At 35.9% G+C, this 18166-nt stretch overlaps 1 protein-coding gene, 1 long non-coding RNA gene and 2 other non-coding genes across 8 annotated transcripts in view; 3 read left to right on the top strand and 1 right to left on the bottom strand.

The window, feature by feature from the left end:
- Window positions 1–18166, top strand: part of LOC110996003 (oxysterol-binding protein-related protein 8) — a 39691-nt gene that overhangs the window by 7762 nt on the left and 13763 nt on the right. For 3 of the 5 annotated variants that reach the window (XM_045633244.1, XM_045633245.1, XM_045633243.1), the window contains 8 exons: window positions 4183–4274; window positions 4664–4727; window positions 5181–5284; window positions 6410–6580; window positions 7254–7340; window positions 7609–7753; window positions 8898–9018; window positions 11484–11584. In XM_045633244.1, coding sequence (XP_045489200.1) covers window positions 4183–4274; window positions 4664–4727; window positions 5181–5284; window positions 6410–6580; window positions 7254–7340; window positions 7609–7753; window positions 8898–9018; window positions 11484–11584 — 885 coding nt within the window. Of the gene's footprint in view, window positions 1–3597; window positions 4275–4663; window positions 4728–5180; window positions 5285–6409; window positions 6581–7253; window positions 7341–7608; window positions 7754–8897; window positions 9019–11483; window positions 11585–18166 lie in introns of all 5 variants that reach the window. The other 2 variants (XM_022263483.2, XM_045633246.1) reach the window with 1 other exon arrangement.
- On the top strand, window positions 290–2839 carry LOC123690173. The gene is made up of 3 exons (XR_006750972.1): window positions 290–684; window positions 1975–2270; window positions 2815–2839. It is a non-coding gene; the product is annotated as an uncharacterized LOC123690173 (long non-coding RNA).
- Window positions 3487–3560, top strand: Trnan-guu. Its single transcript has one exon. It is a non-coding gene; the product is annotated as a tRNA-Asn (tRNA).
- On the bottom strand, window positions 5546–5617 carry Trnac-gca. Its single transcript has one exon. It is a non-coding gene; the product is annotated as a tRNA-Cys (tRNA).

The raw sequence follows: 18166 nt of genomic DNA, 5'->3' as shown, positions 1-18166 counted from the left end.
AGCTGTAAAAAAGTCAAGTGGAGTGTAGCAGCGGGGAATACTGGACTAAACTGGTTTTCAGGCTATATAAGCACGGCGCGCTGTATGGTCGGGCGCACATCTTCGACGTTCGCACTAGATATAGGACGTTACTATTGTTGTTGAATTTGTGGTTAATTTCGTGTAATTTAATTTGGTTATTTTTAGTAATTTTATTTGTTAATTTCTTACTTCAGAAGTGGGATTCGTTCTCATTTCTGATTAGTTTAAATTAACGCCCACGTGGTTTTATTTTAGTCAGTTTGAAACGCGAGTGTTATACCTTTAATAAAAATAATGCAGGGTAGGCGGTGAACACGTAAAAAAAGACGGTGTGCCCGTCTCTGGACTTGAAGAAACGTTACAGTCGATATTAAACCGTCAACCGACGCAAGCGACTGAGCTATGTCGACCAGTGGTGTCACCACAACTGTGCTCAGCAACACCACCGCGAGGGGATCGGCCCTTTGCACCGACATGCGCAACACCATCGGATTTGCTACTTTCTTCCTTAAGCGACACTCGTTACCACCTGGTACTGACGGTTCGCACAATGGTACTGAAAACGCTCCGGTGCCAAGTTCAAGCAGCGCATGCGAGTCAAGCACTGATCTGGTACTTAATCAGGTGACCGACAAACTAGTAAGTGCGTTGAGCACAATTCTGGTAAGATCTAACTCCATTTATATTTCTAATTTTGATCCGTCTTTCAAATATTTCGATATATGGTGTGAGCAGGAAGACTGCGCGGTTGTCTAATTATTAGGATGACCGTGAGTGTGTATCTCTGATTGGATACTGTTTGAAAGGGGATGCTAAAGTGTGGCTAAATGAGTGGCTTTTTCCGTAGCGAGTAGACTTAGCAAATATTTTATTCGACGTAATGACAACAGACTCTGATAGTTATCTCACGTATTGCGTGTTGTACGAGGAATGAGTGAAGAGTTAATTGTCGCAGTAGTTATTTGGGGTATTAAGGACCCACAAGTTCGCACCGCCGCGACTAGTGCTAATTTATCATCGGTAGGCTTAGTTAAAATCCTCTCATTTTATACCAAGCCCCTAGAACCGCGCTCTATAATACAAAATCACGTTAAAAGGCCAAATTTGCGAGATAATTCCCGAAAACGAGATAATTTTCAGTCTAATATCAACTGTTTTTCATCTGGGGAAATTGGTCATATACAAATTTTGTGTCCAAAAAAAAAAACTAAGTATGAAACCGCACCAGAGACCCAATCTACAAACAATTCAAGTTTAGAAAAAAGGCAGTTTTCTAATATCAAAATTATTTGCACATTTTGTAAGAAGGTAGGACATAAAACGGAGGACTGTTTTGTTCGACAGCGTTCCGAGTCGAGCGGTAGGCTAAATTAGTTATAGTTTACCGCCCTTATAAAATGTCGTATGATGAAAAATTACGCGTTAGAGATACCATAAAAGATGTGTTAAATCAATAAATAATTAGAGATAGAGATTTGTAAAGAAAGATTTGAGCGATTCAGATAGGCTTTGTGTCGACTTTAAACTTAAAACTCAAACACAGTTGGAATACCCGCTTCCGTTAATTGAGGACCATATTCATTGGCTAGATAAAGCTACCTATTATATTTGCCTTGATATGGCTACTGGCTTTCACCAGATAAAATTAAATAAAAAAATCGACACCACTCCCGAGATTCGTAACACCTGAGGGTCATTATGAGTACATAAAGATGCCATAAGAATTAGGTAATGCACAGGTTGTATATCAACGAATTATATCAAATACGTTACGATTTTACATTGATTAGGCAGAGCCCTTGTGTGTTGTAATTGTGTATATGACGTATTATTACCTAGTAAAACAATAGAAGAGGGTTTAGGTACATTACATGATGTGTCAGAGATGGGGGTAAGGGTAAGGGACCCAGGCAGGCTTTTCCATTAATTTAAAAAAAAAAATGTAACTTTCAGACTACGGAGATCGAGTATCTATGCCGAGTCATTAGCAATGGTCAAGATATGAAGACGTGCATTGCGAGGTTGACTCGCAAGGGTGTGCATTTCAATGGCGGCGATTTTGCATTTGTGCCAAGCTGTTGGTAAGCTAGACTCCTGTATGCGCGGACCATATGTGGTTTTAGCGACGTTGTCGCAGGACAGATATGAACTAAAATTAGTCGCTGGTTCTTATGGTAAAGCTGCCGCGGAATACATGTTGCCCTGGCGCGGGGAATGGACCCCTGATGTGTGTGCCGCATTCTTTGAGAGTAAGTAATTTTTACTTGCCTTTTCAAAACTTATGTATGTTGATAAATGTTTGTGAAAACTGTCATTTTATTAGAACTGCTTATCATATCGGTAGTACCTATTTTGGTAAAGACCTGCGGGAGTCTTGTGTGATAGTAATGGAGTCGCTCTTACTATCAATAGCAATGGATTCGCTCTTGCTTAGTGTGATGTACAGTAATGGAGTCGCTCTTACTGTTAAAGCAATGGAGTCGCTCTTGCTTAGTGTGATGTACAGTAATGGAGTCGCTCTTACTGTTAAAGCAATGGAGTCGCTCTTGCTTAGTGTGATGTACAGTAATGGAGTCGCTCTTACTGTTAAAGCAATGGAGTCGCTCTTGCTTAGTGTGATTTACAGTAATGGAGTCGCTCTTACTGTTGAAAGCAATGGAGACGCTCTTGCTATGTAAAAAAAAATTATTTAATGGATGCTCATGTTGTGTCGAAAAGTAATGGATGCGCTCTTACTTTCGATGAAGTTATGTTAATTTAACGTTATAATAACAAAAATGGTGTAATTTTTAGGTGGCGCTGATGATGACGATAGTCCTTCACCACAACCACCGCACGTGATACAAGAGTCATCAGCAGGTCAAGTTTCAACATGCCAACCTGCCTATCATCACACGGGCGAGGACGCACCGTCGTCAGGAGAGGCCGAATAAGCTGTAAAAAAGTCAAGTGGAGTGTAGCAGCGGGGAATACTGGACTAAACTGGTTTTCAGGCTATATAAGCACGGCGCGCTGTATGGTCGGGCGCACATCTTCGACGTTCGCACTAGATATAGGACGTTACTATTGTTGTTGAATTTGTGGTTAATTTCGTGTAATTTAATTTGGTTATTTTTAGTAATTTTATTTGTTAATTTCTTACTATACAATAAGGGTCCTGAATAAACTTCTCACTATATGTATATGTATGTTCTTAGAACATTTGTTGTTTAATACTAACGTTTAATCATTGGGGGTATGTGTCAATTACTTCCGTGTTCCTTTAATAATTTTATTAAGACAGTGAATTGTTCTACTAACTATTCGTTACGAATTTAATTTGGTCCACTGTCATGCGTTATCCACTTAGCATTGGAGGTGGCACATTTAAATGATTTTTTTAAATATAGTAACGATATTAAATAGATTTAATCCTATTTTAATTTTTTTAAGAAATATACTCATAATTTCGCGTCAGCATTCATGGCCTCCGTGGCGCAATTGGCTAGCGCGTTCGGCTGTTAACCGAAAGGTTGGTGGTTCGAGCCCACCCGGGGGCGGTTATTTTTTAATCTTATTATTTTTTCTTTTTTTCAGGTTATATCCTTTTCATTCCCATTCCCATACTATATTTCCTAGCGACATTCCTTAACATATAAACACTGCCAACGCCATCGTCATTCCATTAGTTACAAACCCAGTGTCTTTGTCAGTGATAAAAAATATATTTTTATCTATAAAATTCACACGCTTATATTGATATATATCTACTTTTTAGTAGAATTTATGTATTTTATACCTTAGCTTGAATTTTTCTTAATCGAAAAATTGTAATAAGAATATTTGCACTTTAATATTTTGAGCACACAATAATTGACAATTTAATTACTAAATAGAAGCAATAATTAGTATTAATATAAGATATAGCACTATATTTGTCGATTTGTTTTAAGATACAATACTTAATCTTACAGTAAGCGAACGACGATATTTAATCGACACATTCGAAATTTGAATTTAAACTTGACACATTCAAGCATTTTGATTAACTGACAACGCGTTCTAAATTCGAAATCGACGTACCCATTCGAAAAACATTTAGACATTGACAATTGTGTTCTATATTCAAATCCTGTTCCAATTCCCATGATGATCTGATCTCCACAATGAGTTCCTCTCCAGCCGTGGAGTCGTCGACACCAGCGCCATCTTCGCCAGCCGTTCGCCTGCCGGACTACACGCACTTTCAGACCTCTACGCCAAATTATTTAAAGGTATATTGCTTAACCCTGAGCGCGTGCGTTCGAATCACGCTTGCTCACTAATTGACCTATTTCGCATTTAACATTTGCGAGTACGAAAGGAAAATACCGTGTGGAAAATGGCATGGACTACCCAAAAATTAGAAAACTATCTATTAAGTATAAGTATATAGCAAAATAGATACGGGAATTTATGGCTCAAACCAAAAAGGTTGTAGTGCCTGTTTATTTTGTCAATTGACAATTGACGTCTGTCGCCATCTTCTGTCTCATTCACTCACTAAAATTTTCAAGTACATCCTTCTCCTAATAATACATCTAATTTGGTGCAGTTTATGTATTGGCTATTAATTTTGATTATATTAGGCCTCATTAAACTCATGTATCGTCTATCATTTCAGAAGACACACCAGCCTCTGAACGTGGTCCTGTCAAGTTCAGCACCGTCCTCTCCGCCAGTTTACGGTAATTGCTATTATGATGAATGATTTACAGTACGTTCCTATTCACGGGTATTATGTATGAATATTAATGTAGATGTGTAGGGCAGGAATGCCATATGCAACTTTTTTTAAAATATTTTAAGGGCCATTCAAGTATTACGTAAGCACATTTAATGCATTAAACCCCTCCCCCTCCTTCTTTGTCAGCAAATGTAGACAAAGCTCTCGGAAATAAAAGTACATAAACGTATGACGATATTCCATTGTAGGAATCCTCGAAATATTAACTCAATGACAATAATCTTAGACACTCGTTCCAATGATGGCCGTCTGACTCTGTGGTCGATTTGAGTTCTGACGTACCATACGGTAGTAGACATAAAAAACTAGAAGACAAGCCAGGACTTTTTACCCATCACAATTTTGACCTCAGTCAGTGTTGCTTATCTGTGTATTAAGATCGCTTAAATCGTAGGTGAACCAACGCTTACACCTCCACCCCGATCCCCGGGTGCACCCTTATCGACCCCTGCTTCAGGAGACAGAGCCCAACTGCCCGACGGCACATCTTCAGATAAGGTATGTACCTGAATCATGGGACTTTGAGTAATAAAGCTAAATTGGTAAATGAATATAGAATACGTACAGTGGCGCCATCTGAGATTTCCACCTCATTATTTGATACAAGGTTATTTTATTTTCTAAAATGTTTTTGTCAGTTGTTTAACTAGTAGGAAATCAAACGTCTGCTGTTGGGTTTTTAATGTTTTAACCAAATTTTTAACTTAAGAAACACAGGTTTAAAAAATTTATAAAATAAAAAAAAACAAAACTTGTCCTAGGGGACACCCGGGTTTGAACCGGGGACCTCTCGATCTGCAGTCGAATGCTCTACCACTGAGCTATATCCCCATATGTAGTTTATGTTGAAACACGCCATTGTATAATTTGCGTAGCAGTTGATTATGTTAAACTTACTTAAATAAGTTTATGAATTAAAATAAATTCAACAAAATTGGTAACCATGGTAACGGTATTTAGTCGACGTTTTCTTTGAACAACTGTTGTCATCGAGAAATACGAAATTCCACTCGTAACTTCCGATGTCCATCGTTACACAACATCTGCCATGCACCACCGCTTTGTGGAACCAGCTGCCCACTGAAGTGGGTGAATGTGTTGAACTGCCCTTTTTGGTCGTCCCGTAGGCTCATTTGCCCCAATGTGATTCTAATGTAACGCTGCCTCTGCTACGAGAATGTAAGCGTGCTCTTATTTCACCATGCCTCCTACTGATAGAGGACAAATCTTTGCTATTAAATTATTTTATTAATCTTTATTACTTAACATGTCATGTGGAACATGGTGCATTGGTTGCAGCTCCTTACAAACGTTGTGGAAAAGAAAAAAACTTGGCGATTGAAAAGAGTGGCGGGGAGTTTATTGCCAGTTCTTCTCTTCCGTTCCACGTCCTTGATTTGAGAACTGGCAGTAAATGTAAAATTAGAAGCATTTAATGTATATTTCTTTGACGTTCATTAGTGTACACTGTGTTACCTATATGAATAAATGATTTTTGATTTTGATTTTGAACAACTGTTTTGGTCTCCAATATGAGAAACTTCCAGAACAGCAGGTAGCACATCTGTTCTTAATACTTCAATTATTATTATATTTAACGTGAAATGAATTCTCTCTCACCAGTCCTCAGAAACGGCAGTGGGCGTATCGAGGAACTCAAGCACGGCGTTGTCTCGGAAAGAGAGTTATAAAGCGCAGAGGCAACATTATAGGAAAGAGAAGAAAAGAGCCGCTACAGCACTTCTGCACTCGATTGAGGACCCCTCGGTTGTGGTGTTGGCTGATTGGTTGAAGGTGAGGTGAATCAAAGTAGATGTTTAAGTCTTTTTGTATGAGGTTTTTATTTGACAGCACTCAAGAGGTTAATGGAACTTGAGATAAGAATTAGACGATCTTAGGATAAGGTTCAGAGTTCAGTGCGACTCTTGTCAGATATCGTAGGTTCAGACCTTGGCTGGGCATTGTGGACTCTATGTGCGCAAATAACAATCGATCGTACGTAAGAAAAACAACGCCTTAAGACCGTCTCGGAATATCTTATATATAAAAATTCTTGTGTCGCGGGGTTAGTAACCGAACTCCTCCGAAATGGCTCGACCTATTCTCATGAAATTTTGTGTGCGTATTGGGTAGGTCTGAGAATCGAACAACATCTTTTTTTCATCCCCCTAAATGTTAGGGGTGGTCTACCCCTAAATTTTTTTATTTATTTTTTAGTCAACATTTTTCGTTTTTATTTTTTTACGATACACCCTTATGTTTTTTTGTTAATTATAAACTTTAATTTTTTGGCACAAAAACATGGCAAAACAACGTTTGCCGGGTCAACTAGTAAAATCTAGAATGTTGACAGCATTAACAAAGAACAGGGCATGGTCAAAAGACTCATTTGATGTGATAAGTAAAGACGCTCACAATTGAGGGTTCGCGTATGTGTTGCCGGATAATGTTTTAAATGTGATTTCAGGTTCGGGGGTCGTTAAAGTCATGGACTAAGCTGTGGTGCGTTCTCAAACCTGGTCTTCTGCTGCTGTATAAGAGTCCAAAGGCAAAGGTGGGTTATAATGTTATGTGTAGGAGTAGTGGAAGATGTTCACCCAGGTCTACCAATGGACCTTCTATGTCTGCATCGTATTGTGAAGGAGAACGAGTGGAAACACAAAAGGCTGATCACTTGCCTCTCTTAAGTTGGTCGAGAAGCAGGTAATGTTTCAGGATGCTCACCTGATGTTAGTTGATACCCGTGGACACTCAATTCCAGGGGCGAGTGCGTTGCCGGCCTTTGAATTTTTTATATTAAAAGCTGTGATAATTTGTTGCAGAGAAGTCATTGGGTCGGTACTGTTCTGCTGACGTCGTGTCAGGTGATCGAAAGACCAAGTAAAAAGGACGGGTTTTGTTTCAAACTCTATCATCCGTTGGAGCAAAGCATTTGGGCGCCGAGAGGACCTCATAACGAGACTATAGGTATATATAAAGTGGATATTTTGTATGTTTGTAATGAAAAACCTCACTATTGGATTTGGTTTCTTGCTTAAAATAAGGATATATATTTACAATTTTTTTTCAATTAATATGGACCTTGATGATTCTTTATTTATTAATACTAATTTATTTATTGCAAGAATATGGTACAAAATGTTAAGGTGGTACAATCGTAAGTCGTTCGTATATTCTGCCACACACAGTGGCGCGCAAATTTATCTTAATTTACATTTTACATTATTACTTACTTTATTAAATTACAACATCTCACGCAAATAATCATTTATTGAATAGTACATTTTTTCCAAAAGTAATGCACTAAGTCGCACTAAGACTTGGAAGATCTTTTAATTCATTTGGTAATGTATTGTAAACTTTAATTGCCATACAAAAGGTGTTTTTCCGAAACAGTTCTAAATTTATTTTTGGAACAGCCAATTTCTACCCATGTCTACTTCTTACTTGAATATTGGGTATTTCTAGGATATTTCTAAAATATAAATACATGGAAGAGATAAAATTTTGAGTATCAATACAGTTTGCTCCACAAATTGCTCTAATACATTTCTTTTGAGCCTTAAATATATTTATTTTAAGAATACAGGCTAAATATATATGTCGCACCTAACTAGCTTAATAAGCCGTTGGAAACGGAAGAGTAGTGACAATCATAATGTGAATTTAGCTATGACTATTAAAAACAAGTATTTATATGTCACATGTTTCATCTTTTTTATTTTTGCCAAATAATGACTCTATCGTACGAATGGCCTAAGCATTAGACAGCCAGTTTATTAAATGTATAGTATGTATAGACTGTAAGTAGTGTTACGGAACGCTTTGTTAAAATATAAATTACTAGCAACCCGCCCCGGCTTCGCACGGGTGTATGTATTATTGTATAAACGTATTTTTCATAAAAAAAGCATTCCTTTTTTATAACCCTCAAATGGGTAAATTTTTTTCCCTTTTTCGGTAAAGAACTTTTTTTAGAAGCAACACTTAAGAAATATCAGAATTCTACGGAATTAATCAGAGTATAGGTTAGACAATCTTAAAATAAACTAGATCGTCATGTTTAATTGTGTCTTTGGGCAGAGTCAACTGATAACATTTATATCTTCAGGTGCAGTAGTCCAACCGCTGCCAACAGCCCACTTGATATTCCGAGCGCCATCACAAGCTGCGGGTCATTGCTGGCTGGACGGCCTCGAATTGGCTCTACGATGCAGCAATGCTATGCTCAGGTTAGTTTGTGGAGGAATATGTGAAGAGAATTAAATAAAAGTCTTGTGCCATATATAGGATAATGTACCTCGGCATACTTATAGACCATAATCTTAGCTATAATGGTCACATTGAATTGCTTTCGTGACGCCTGCGTAAGCTAATGTATGTATTCATTATGCGTGGGGTTGCTGACTCTACTACAATTAATAATAATAATAATAATTTATTCATTGCACGAATATGGTACAAAATGTCAAGGTGGTACAATTGTCAGTCGTTCGCATATTCTGCCACACACAGTGGCGCGCAAAATTATCTTAGTTTAGATTTTACATTATTAGTCAGATTCATATCAATTAAGTCAATTATCATACATAATTAAATTTGTATAAATTACCATGTCTCACACAAATAATCGTTTATTGAGTAGTACGTTTTTTCTAAAAGTAATGCACTAAGTCGCTTTTTAAAGATTCCTGTCGGAAGATCTTTAAGTTCTTTCGGTAATCTATTGTAAATTTTAATTGCCATACAGAAGGCGTTTTTCCGAAATAATTCTATGGTGAGTATAATTAGAATGGTGTACGAGTCGCTTTGCCAATCCAAATGCCAATTTACTGTGTAGTGGTCTGGGGAGGCACCTATAAAATCTCTCTCCTGAAACTTGAGCGAGCCCAACGAGCAGTTCTTAAAACCTCATTGTCTCTCCCCTTTCGATTCCCTACTGATGAACTTTATAAAACCTGTTCGGTACTTACAGTTCGTCAACTATTTATCTTATACGCTATTCTTAAACAACATTCGCTGTTATTCTTTGATACCGCTATATTGGACAAACGTCGCAAATATAACGTTTGTACAACCCCATCTTTTTCTAATTTTTCTCATCGATCGTTCTCTTTTCTGGGCTGTTACTTGTATAACAAACTCAACAAAACATACTTAACATAAATAAACAATTCATAAACATAAATAAACAATTCATAAATTTTTACTTACCTTGAGCTATGATCAAACAGAAATTCTACTAGAAGTAATAAAATAATTTCCACATAATATGTTCTTGTCATGTCACACACCCCCTTTAACACTCACTAACACACGCATGCGTACCCTTCCCCACTATCACACACAAATACACACACACTCACAAACACAATCCCTTACAAACTTCCATTTTGTTATGTATATGACTTGCTATGGAATGGAAGCCTGGTTATCCATATCACAGGTTCTTACCTAGCTTGGAAACCAGTCTCCCAATACTGTCACTGTATTATGAATTATTATTGTTAATGTTTAAGGGAGAAAATAAATAAATTATTATTATTATATTATTAATCTTTTGTGCCATGACTGGTGGCAAATTTTCATTCACTCTGCTAGCGATCCAAAAGTGGGACTCCGAAATGTGAATATTCCTGGGTGAAGCCAGCAATGGGAGGGAGCCATTGCTGGCATTTTTCGATCTGCCAGGTTTTTGGTCAGCTTCTTTCACTGGCCGATCTTGTGCCACAGCCAACGCATTCGATGGGTTAGCATAGCTAGCATTTGCTTATGATGTTAGGTTGGGTTCTTCTATGCTATTTCGACCGAAATCCTTTGAAATGCTAAAACTTGGAGTTGAAATGATCCCTCTTTGCCAGTCCCAAGATTTTACGCAATGTTTTGCGTTTCGCTCCAGTAGATTCTGTCCCTTTCACTATTAGCGCCTTTTTTTTAGAACAGGGGGCAAACGGGCAGGAGGCTCACCTGCTAAGACACTCTCGATGCTAAGGGGCTCGCGAGTGCGTTGGCGGCCTTTTAAGAATTTGTACGCTCTTTTTTTTGAAGAACCCTAAGTTAAAACATAACATTGAAACAAATATTCGGTTTTTAGTATTCTTTACCGTGTTTTATTTGTAACTCTGTTATTCCCCAAACATTGAACTTCGCACTAAGCGACTAGAAAATTACGAATAGTATTGATGAAATTATTAATTTCACTTTTATATCAAATTCACCAACTTACAAGGGGTTAATACATATTTTATAGACTTTTCCAGCTTGCCCTGTGTTAATAATAATAATAAAAGTTTATTCATGACAAATAGGTTGTGGCAAAATGTATCTATCGCTAGTCCCTACAATAGGAAGTATTTGTGTTTCGTGTAACTATATTAAAAATAGTCAGTCATCGTACACATTAAAAGCAGTCTTGAGAAAACGTAGGTTTAGTGTTATATCTAATCAAACACAAATCGTATAAGACATTAAGTATGTGTAAATGTGTGAGTCTGTGAATGGGTGTGGGTGCGTATGTGTTGTGTATGCGTTACTTTTTATCGATCTCAGAGTCGTGTCAATTTATGTAGTAGGGCCTCTGTAGAATCTCATTCAGCTAGCTTAATTTTGATGTGGTTTGTGATTGTATGTGGATTGTATTAGTTGTATATATTTACTTTTATGTTAGATTGTTAATATATATTTTAACTATGTTTAGATGTTCCCGCTCACGACCTGAACAAACGGTAGAAGCGGATGCACCGTCAACCCAAACGAATATATCGCACGAAGAACTAGAGAAACATTTTAATGAACACGGTAAGTCCGGTTCGAAGGACCAAAATTTTTGTAATACCCTTATATTTAAATTGTTTAAATAAATTAATAATTTAGTTTCAAGAAGTTTATATATATTCAACTTATTATTAACATGGACATCAACAGTGAGAGGTCAACCAGAAATTATTAAAAAATCTTAAAAGTTTATGTATTTTATAAATTTTCAGTCTTAAAGTCTTAGTGATACCGAGCGCTCGTGTTTTCTATTTTTAGAAATATGTGAGTTAATAACTAATATATATTGTTTTCACCCCGTCCTGTACGCTAAGTAGGATTCATGCTAGATTCATCCATATCGACACCCGCAAAATTACCTAAACGATCATCATCAAGCGATAACATAAAAACCCTGGCAGTGAAACAAACTCGCCACAGAAGTCTCACCTCCAGTCCAATGGCGCTAGAAATGTTCAAACGCTCGCCGATACTTAAGTTGTTCGATATGCCGAAAATAAAATTACGCGAGTCGTTTGAGGAGAAACACGATAGACGTAGTTCAACGCCATCTATTAGAAAAAGATGCGTTAAAAAGCGAATTTTGAGAGAGTCCGGGGTTAAGACCGACTCGGAGGATGATGTTCATAAGTTGAAGAGTATGGGGTTTTTCGGGGATTCAGAGGTTATATGTAATACGCCGGAGAATATTTTGATTACGAAAACTGCGCCCTCTGATGAGAGGTTCAGAGATACGACTACGTCCTCGTCTGATGACGTACCCAGTAACTGTAGTAGACGGTGGGTAGACTAGGAAGTTTATTAACAATTTTGGAGATTTTAAATTGGCACTGAATCGCAAGGATTTAATATTTATTAAATTAACAATCTTTTGTTCAATATTATATAATATTATATAATAATATAAATAGTATACTATAGTTTTTGGCACGTTGGTAGGAAACGATACATCTATTTATCTGGAAATCGTTTGCTTACTACTGCTATACTTCTAAAAAAATCGTGAGATTGTCCGATTTTGGTTCCTACCCTCAGATTTAGAAACAAAACTAGCGGGTACTTACATATTTCAATGTTTTTAACTTGCGGTTGGCACGCTTAGCGCTAAGGCAATGAAATTTACTGTTTGTGCAAATGTCAGACTAAAAATCATCTTCATAGGAATAAAAATATCCTGAAGACACGTATGTCATAGTTTATGATTTAGAATACTATGAATTATACTACATATTATCACTGTGTATTTGACAAATAAAAACGGAATTCAAACACTTTTAGGACGACGCCGTACAAAAAGTATTCACTAATAGATTACACCAAATTGCCGTCAGCCAGCTTTGAGGCATCTCAAACTGGTAAAAGGGACGACAGAATTTCCCAAAACAGCGTTTATATAGCTGGGAAAATTGTTGCTAACGGTAAGAAAATGGATTCAGCTAAATGTGTGTGTATGCGGGTATTCGCAAAATTCAGTTATTGCTAGTATCAAAACATTTTTTTAAATAATGAAAATCTTTTTAAATAATCTGATCAATGATTTAAATAATCTTAGATCCATAAATATGTTTTCGTGTGCCTAATAATGAACCTTTTAGCTCTTTATAAATGGAGTACCTTTTTGTACTTCATCGCGTTCATTTCATGTGCTAGAATTTGTGTGTGGATTCGCAAGAATCTTAAAAGGTAAAACACGGAATGTTAAATCTATAAAATTATCTTAAAAACGATTTATCAAAAGCTTACGTCGTATGACGTTTATTCATACAAAAAAGAGTGTGTGTACTTATGTACACGCGTTAGAAGTTATACTTCTTTGGCGTATGGAAAAAAAAATAACTAAAATGCAGTAGTGATTAACGATAAATATTAAGATTAATGAAAAAGATTTTATTTAAATGTAAATAAATTATTAGTAAATACTATCACCGTCGTATATGAAATTGATTTAAAAACACCCAAATAATATTTATTTATTCACACTGTTTAATTGTACTGTTACGAAACACGTGTTTTTAATATATTAATACTAGAATATACAACTTTAACATTGTTATCGATTTCCATGCCACCTAGATCTAGAACTTTACGATGTCGAATTTAGGTAAAAATTCACTCTTATCATTTTTCTTCATTGCGCCAAAAGAAGTATAACTTCAATAATTTTAATACATAATAGACGAAAATGTTTTCGTTATGGTTGTAACACACACATTTTAAAACCACTACTATTAAGTATTTTGCTGCGTGTTTTCCTACAAAGCTAGGCTTCCTTCCTGTTTGTTATTTTTAGATAGATTCTTAATCACAAGGCAACAGCCGATGGTGAAATCGCATTGCGTACCCATAACCAACGAGCATGCATGGTGAATGTTATGAAAGTGGATGATGAGTTGGAGTGGCTAGTGGAGATACCCTGTCTGGCCACCTTCTGGGAATAATCGTGATGATATAAATAAAGTATTTCAATTATAAATTATCTACGAATAGGTTCTAAATAAAAGGCGAAACAATGCCGGTACTGTCATTGTACTTAAATGTCACTAGGCTTTTAAATAAACAATAAAAGTATATAGCTGGTAATATTGACAAAATAAATAAACTGTCAGTATTAACATTCTTATTTGACTTTGACGTTGTGAGGTTATTTGTGTGAAGTGTAATGACAATGACAGCTGACAGTAACATCATTTCTCCGACGTGTATCTTATAAAAATCTTTGAAAACTTGTGCGGTGTGATCAGCTGTGAAGCCGAGGTCGTGAACTTTGAGGTGAATGACCCCGGGTTTGAGTTCATATGCAAAATAAATGTGATTTATATAGGATTAAGTTGTGTTGGGCGAAAAATTATCTAGCGTGCTTGAACTTAGTTTACGTCTAACATAGGGTTGTGAACCGCAACCATCGAATTTGGGGCAGCATAAACTGTTGATCTTGTCTTGATTTTAGTAGTAAAAAATTTTCAAGCAGAGATCTTAGAATTTGAGTCCAATTCTCACGGCGTTCCTCTTCAAATCATTTCCATAATATTTTTTATTTTTTATACATTCCTATTTTATGGCAAACGAGCCTATAGAACTGCCCAAGTCATCGCGATCATGGACCCCCATTTTCGTAGTGTAGTATTTCTCAGGGTCCCCCACCGGGAGTCGATTCCACAGTTCGCAAAAGAAAATGCCTTGTGAAACGGAATGTGGAAGACTTCCAATCAACGTGAAGTCGATGAAATTTTGAAACGGCTAGTTCAGTGTTGAAACGATCTAGGAAGGATCAACGCAAAAAATTCTTCAGATCTCTCACCGTAGTATACTTTATAGAAAACGCATAAAGATGGAGTGTCTGCGTATTGTCTCATTTTTCTTCGCAAATACATATTCAGACTAAAAGTCTTTTGATATCCTTTTCCTTGGGGTTCCAACTGAGCGCCTTGGAGATATGATGGGAATCTTTTCGTTCTCGTTGGAGACGTCCCGGGTAATTAGATACCCAGAATTGGGCGTTGTGTAATGATTTTTATTATTATTTAAGACCCTTAGGTAACATAGACAATAACTAGTTTTTTCTTTTTGATGTTTGACACTTGACGCCTGACATAAGGGCACCGAATACAGCGAACTTTGATATCAAACAGCAAACAAAAAATATATAAATAATTTTAGCGAGAATTATGATTATGTAAATAAGATACGACGTGACCTTGTTTGTTAAGCGACTGTTATACAGTCTTCAATATATCTTTAAGGTAAAGGAATCTTTAGTCTCTTTTTGACAAGTTGTATTTAAGCTGTAATAAAAAGAGACGAATATGCTTTATTAGAAAGAAATTAAAAGGGAGTTTGGAGTTTTATAAGTGGGCCCGTCACATCCCTTACTTGGGATGGCCCATATGGTAGAAAGATTGAATAAAAGGTATCGCGGGAAAGGTTGGAAATTAGAGGCCTTTACTCTGTTGGAGGTTCTGGAATAATGCTAAATATAATGACATGGACTTAACGTTATCCTAAATATCTACTTGAATACAGGCTATTTTTATTTTATAATGAAACTATCTGCCCCCGCGAACTTCGTTTTTCCTTAATATGATTTTACTTAGCTTATCTTGTAACATACCAACATGGATCATTTCTATTCTATTCTACCCCGGAGACTGTTCGGTTTTCTGGAATAAAAACTTTTTAGATTGTTCTGTGAATTTTTCTCTATTTGAACCTCAGAGTTCATGTCATAAGGTTTTAATTAACAAATAAGAAATGGTGGTTTATTGTAGAGGGGTGAAAATTAAGGGTTGTATGTATTTTTGTATGACGTAAAACAAAAAAAAAATATCTAAAAAATAAGAAATAATAATAATTGGGCTGGACACTTCTTATCGCTTAGGCATTCTAAAGATAGATAGTAGCTAATTTTCAGACCTCCTAAATATGCATAATAAATTTTATAAGAATCGGTCGAGCCGTACGCTGTTCATAAAATATATAAAAAATGACGAATCCTGGTCAATACTTGATTATTAAAATAATTTCTCTTAGTAATTAGTTTGACAAAAATTAAATTTATTTAACCTTCCCCTTGGTGTAAATAGCCTTAAGTAAAATCTAACAAATAAAATTTATGACACCCATTACGATAATGAACAATTATCGCAGCGATAACACAGTTGTGTATCTTATTGTGTGTTGTGTGGACGTGTTTTGTGAAGTGTGATATAAATATTTTCGTTAAAAGTATGGTAGCGATTTCACTAAAATTAAATCACTGTATTCATGAAAACAATAGTGCTATAGTTTAAAACTAAAGTTAAGGGTTCTCTGTTAACAGACTATAAATGTTATTAATTTTAAGAATTTGAATTTGGAATGTTATTGCATCCACCAAAGAGATCGAATACGAATTTGAAAACTACTGGCTGGAATAAAAAAAAAGATTGTAAAAACTTCGCGCGCGAAACGTTTTTGTTTTTCTGTCTTTTATGAATTTAAAATTATATTTATGACTGTCTCAAATAGTAATTAAATAGTAATTCTACCTATCCCTTGTTGTAATATTTAAATTAAATACGATTAATACTGATATAGATAAGTTGACAGATCTTATAATCAGTGGTGATATTATGTACACAGCTGAGATTTCTATGATTACTAACACACTATTAAAGTGAATCATTTGGTATCACATCACAATAATGATGAAGTATTTTTATGTTTGTGTCGATGAAACTCAACTTCTGGTTCTGAAGTTCTTCAATCGTAAAACTTTAACTTTAACACTCTCCGCTGGCTTTGCGACCCAACTTCCAATGCTCGCTATCTGTGCCATCTCCCTACTGGCTTTCTGCTGCAGCAGATCATCCATAGTGAATCTAGAGGTACTTTAGCCGACTTGTCTGCGGCTACTGTCGAGTGACGTACTTTATTTACAACATATTAAACATTGGTCTCCAAATCGATCTCCTCGAATCGAATCCTGCTGGCATTAATAATTCATATTCATAATAAGACGTAGGCTTAATTTTTTCCCTAATTAATTCCAAGTTTTAGATGTTGAAGTTTCTTGTAAAATAAATTTGTTAATAACGGTTATCTATTGATAAGATAAATAATTAAGCATGAAGTTAGATAAAAATACTCATTGGACATTTTTTGTATTACGCCGCTTCAAATGTGTATTATTTTTAATGTCTCCGTGATTTAGTGAGAGAATTTTTGAAATACATATGTAAACAGTTGGAGCTATATCGCTACAATATATCATTATATCATTCATATTAAAACACAATATATCATTCATATTTTTAAGGCATTATGAAACCAGCTGCCCAGTGTAGTATTTCCAAACTGTACTTAGCGTTCTTCAAGAAAAGAGCGCAGATTTAAAAGGCCGTCAACAGACGCGCGATACATCTGGCGTTGAGTGTCTCTTGACGGTATCATTTAACATCAAGTCAGCCTCTTGACCGTTTTTTGTAAAAAAAAAATTCAATTCCAAAAGTTTCAAATTAATTCGAAAACCAATAATATAGCTAGCACATCATTACAGTTTTTGCAATTAGGTTTGTCCTTTAGGCAACCCGCCATAGGTTTTTATTTTGTTGCGAAAGTTCCGGTACGTAAATAATTTATTAATAAGTACATATATATATAGTTCAATGGCCCGGTGTGTATCGGAATAAATATTTGTAAAGCGTTTACAATGGTAGGTCAAGAACGTTCATTGCTTTTGCTAGGGTTGTCAAATTTTTAAACATTCAACAGGAAAGGAAAGGAATTTCAAAAATTAGGTATGCATAGGTATGCGTGAGTATATGAGCAGTGTTCGATTCTCGGCTGTGAACCAATGAACTTTCTATGTGCTGTAACAGTTGCATGAACGGTGAAGGAAAACATCGTGAGGAAACCGGAAAAATCTAAACGTATCTGGCACACGCACAACATATAAATTTACAAAATGTCGTGAAATTGTTTGATTATTTGAACTGTCAATAAAACTGCAATACATGAACTCAAAATATTTTGATAAATTTCTTATAAAACAGAAACGTCATGCACCTTGCGCTCTCATTGGTTGAAATAACAACATGGCGGATATGTAATTTAAAATAAAATGATTTT

The sequence above is a fragment of the Pieris rapae genome, chromosome 22 (assembly GCF_905147795.1).
Source record: "Pieris rapae chromosome 22, ilPieRapa1.1, whole genome shotgun sequence".
Classification (NCBI taxonomy): domain Eukaryota; kingdom Metazoa; phylum Arthropoda; class Insecta; order Lepidoptera; family Pieridae; genus Pieris; species Pieris rapae.
The sequence above is the reverse complement of the archived record's forward strand: the minus strand, read 5'-3'. Positions and strand labels throughout refer to the sequence as shown.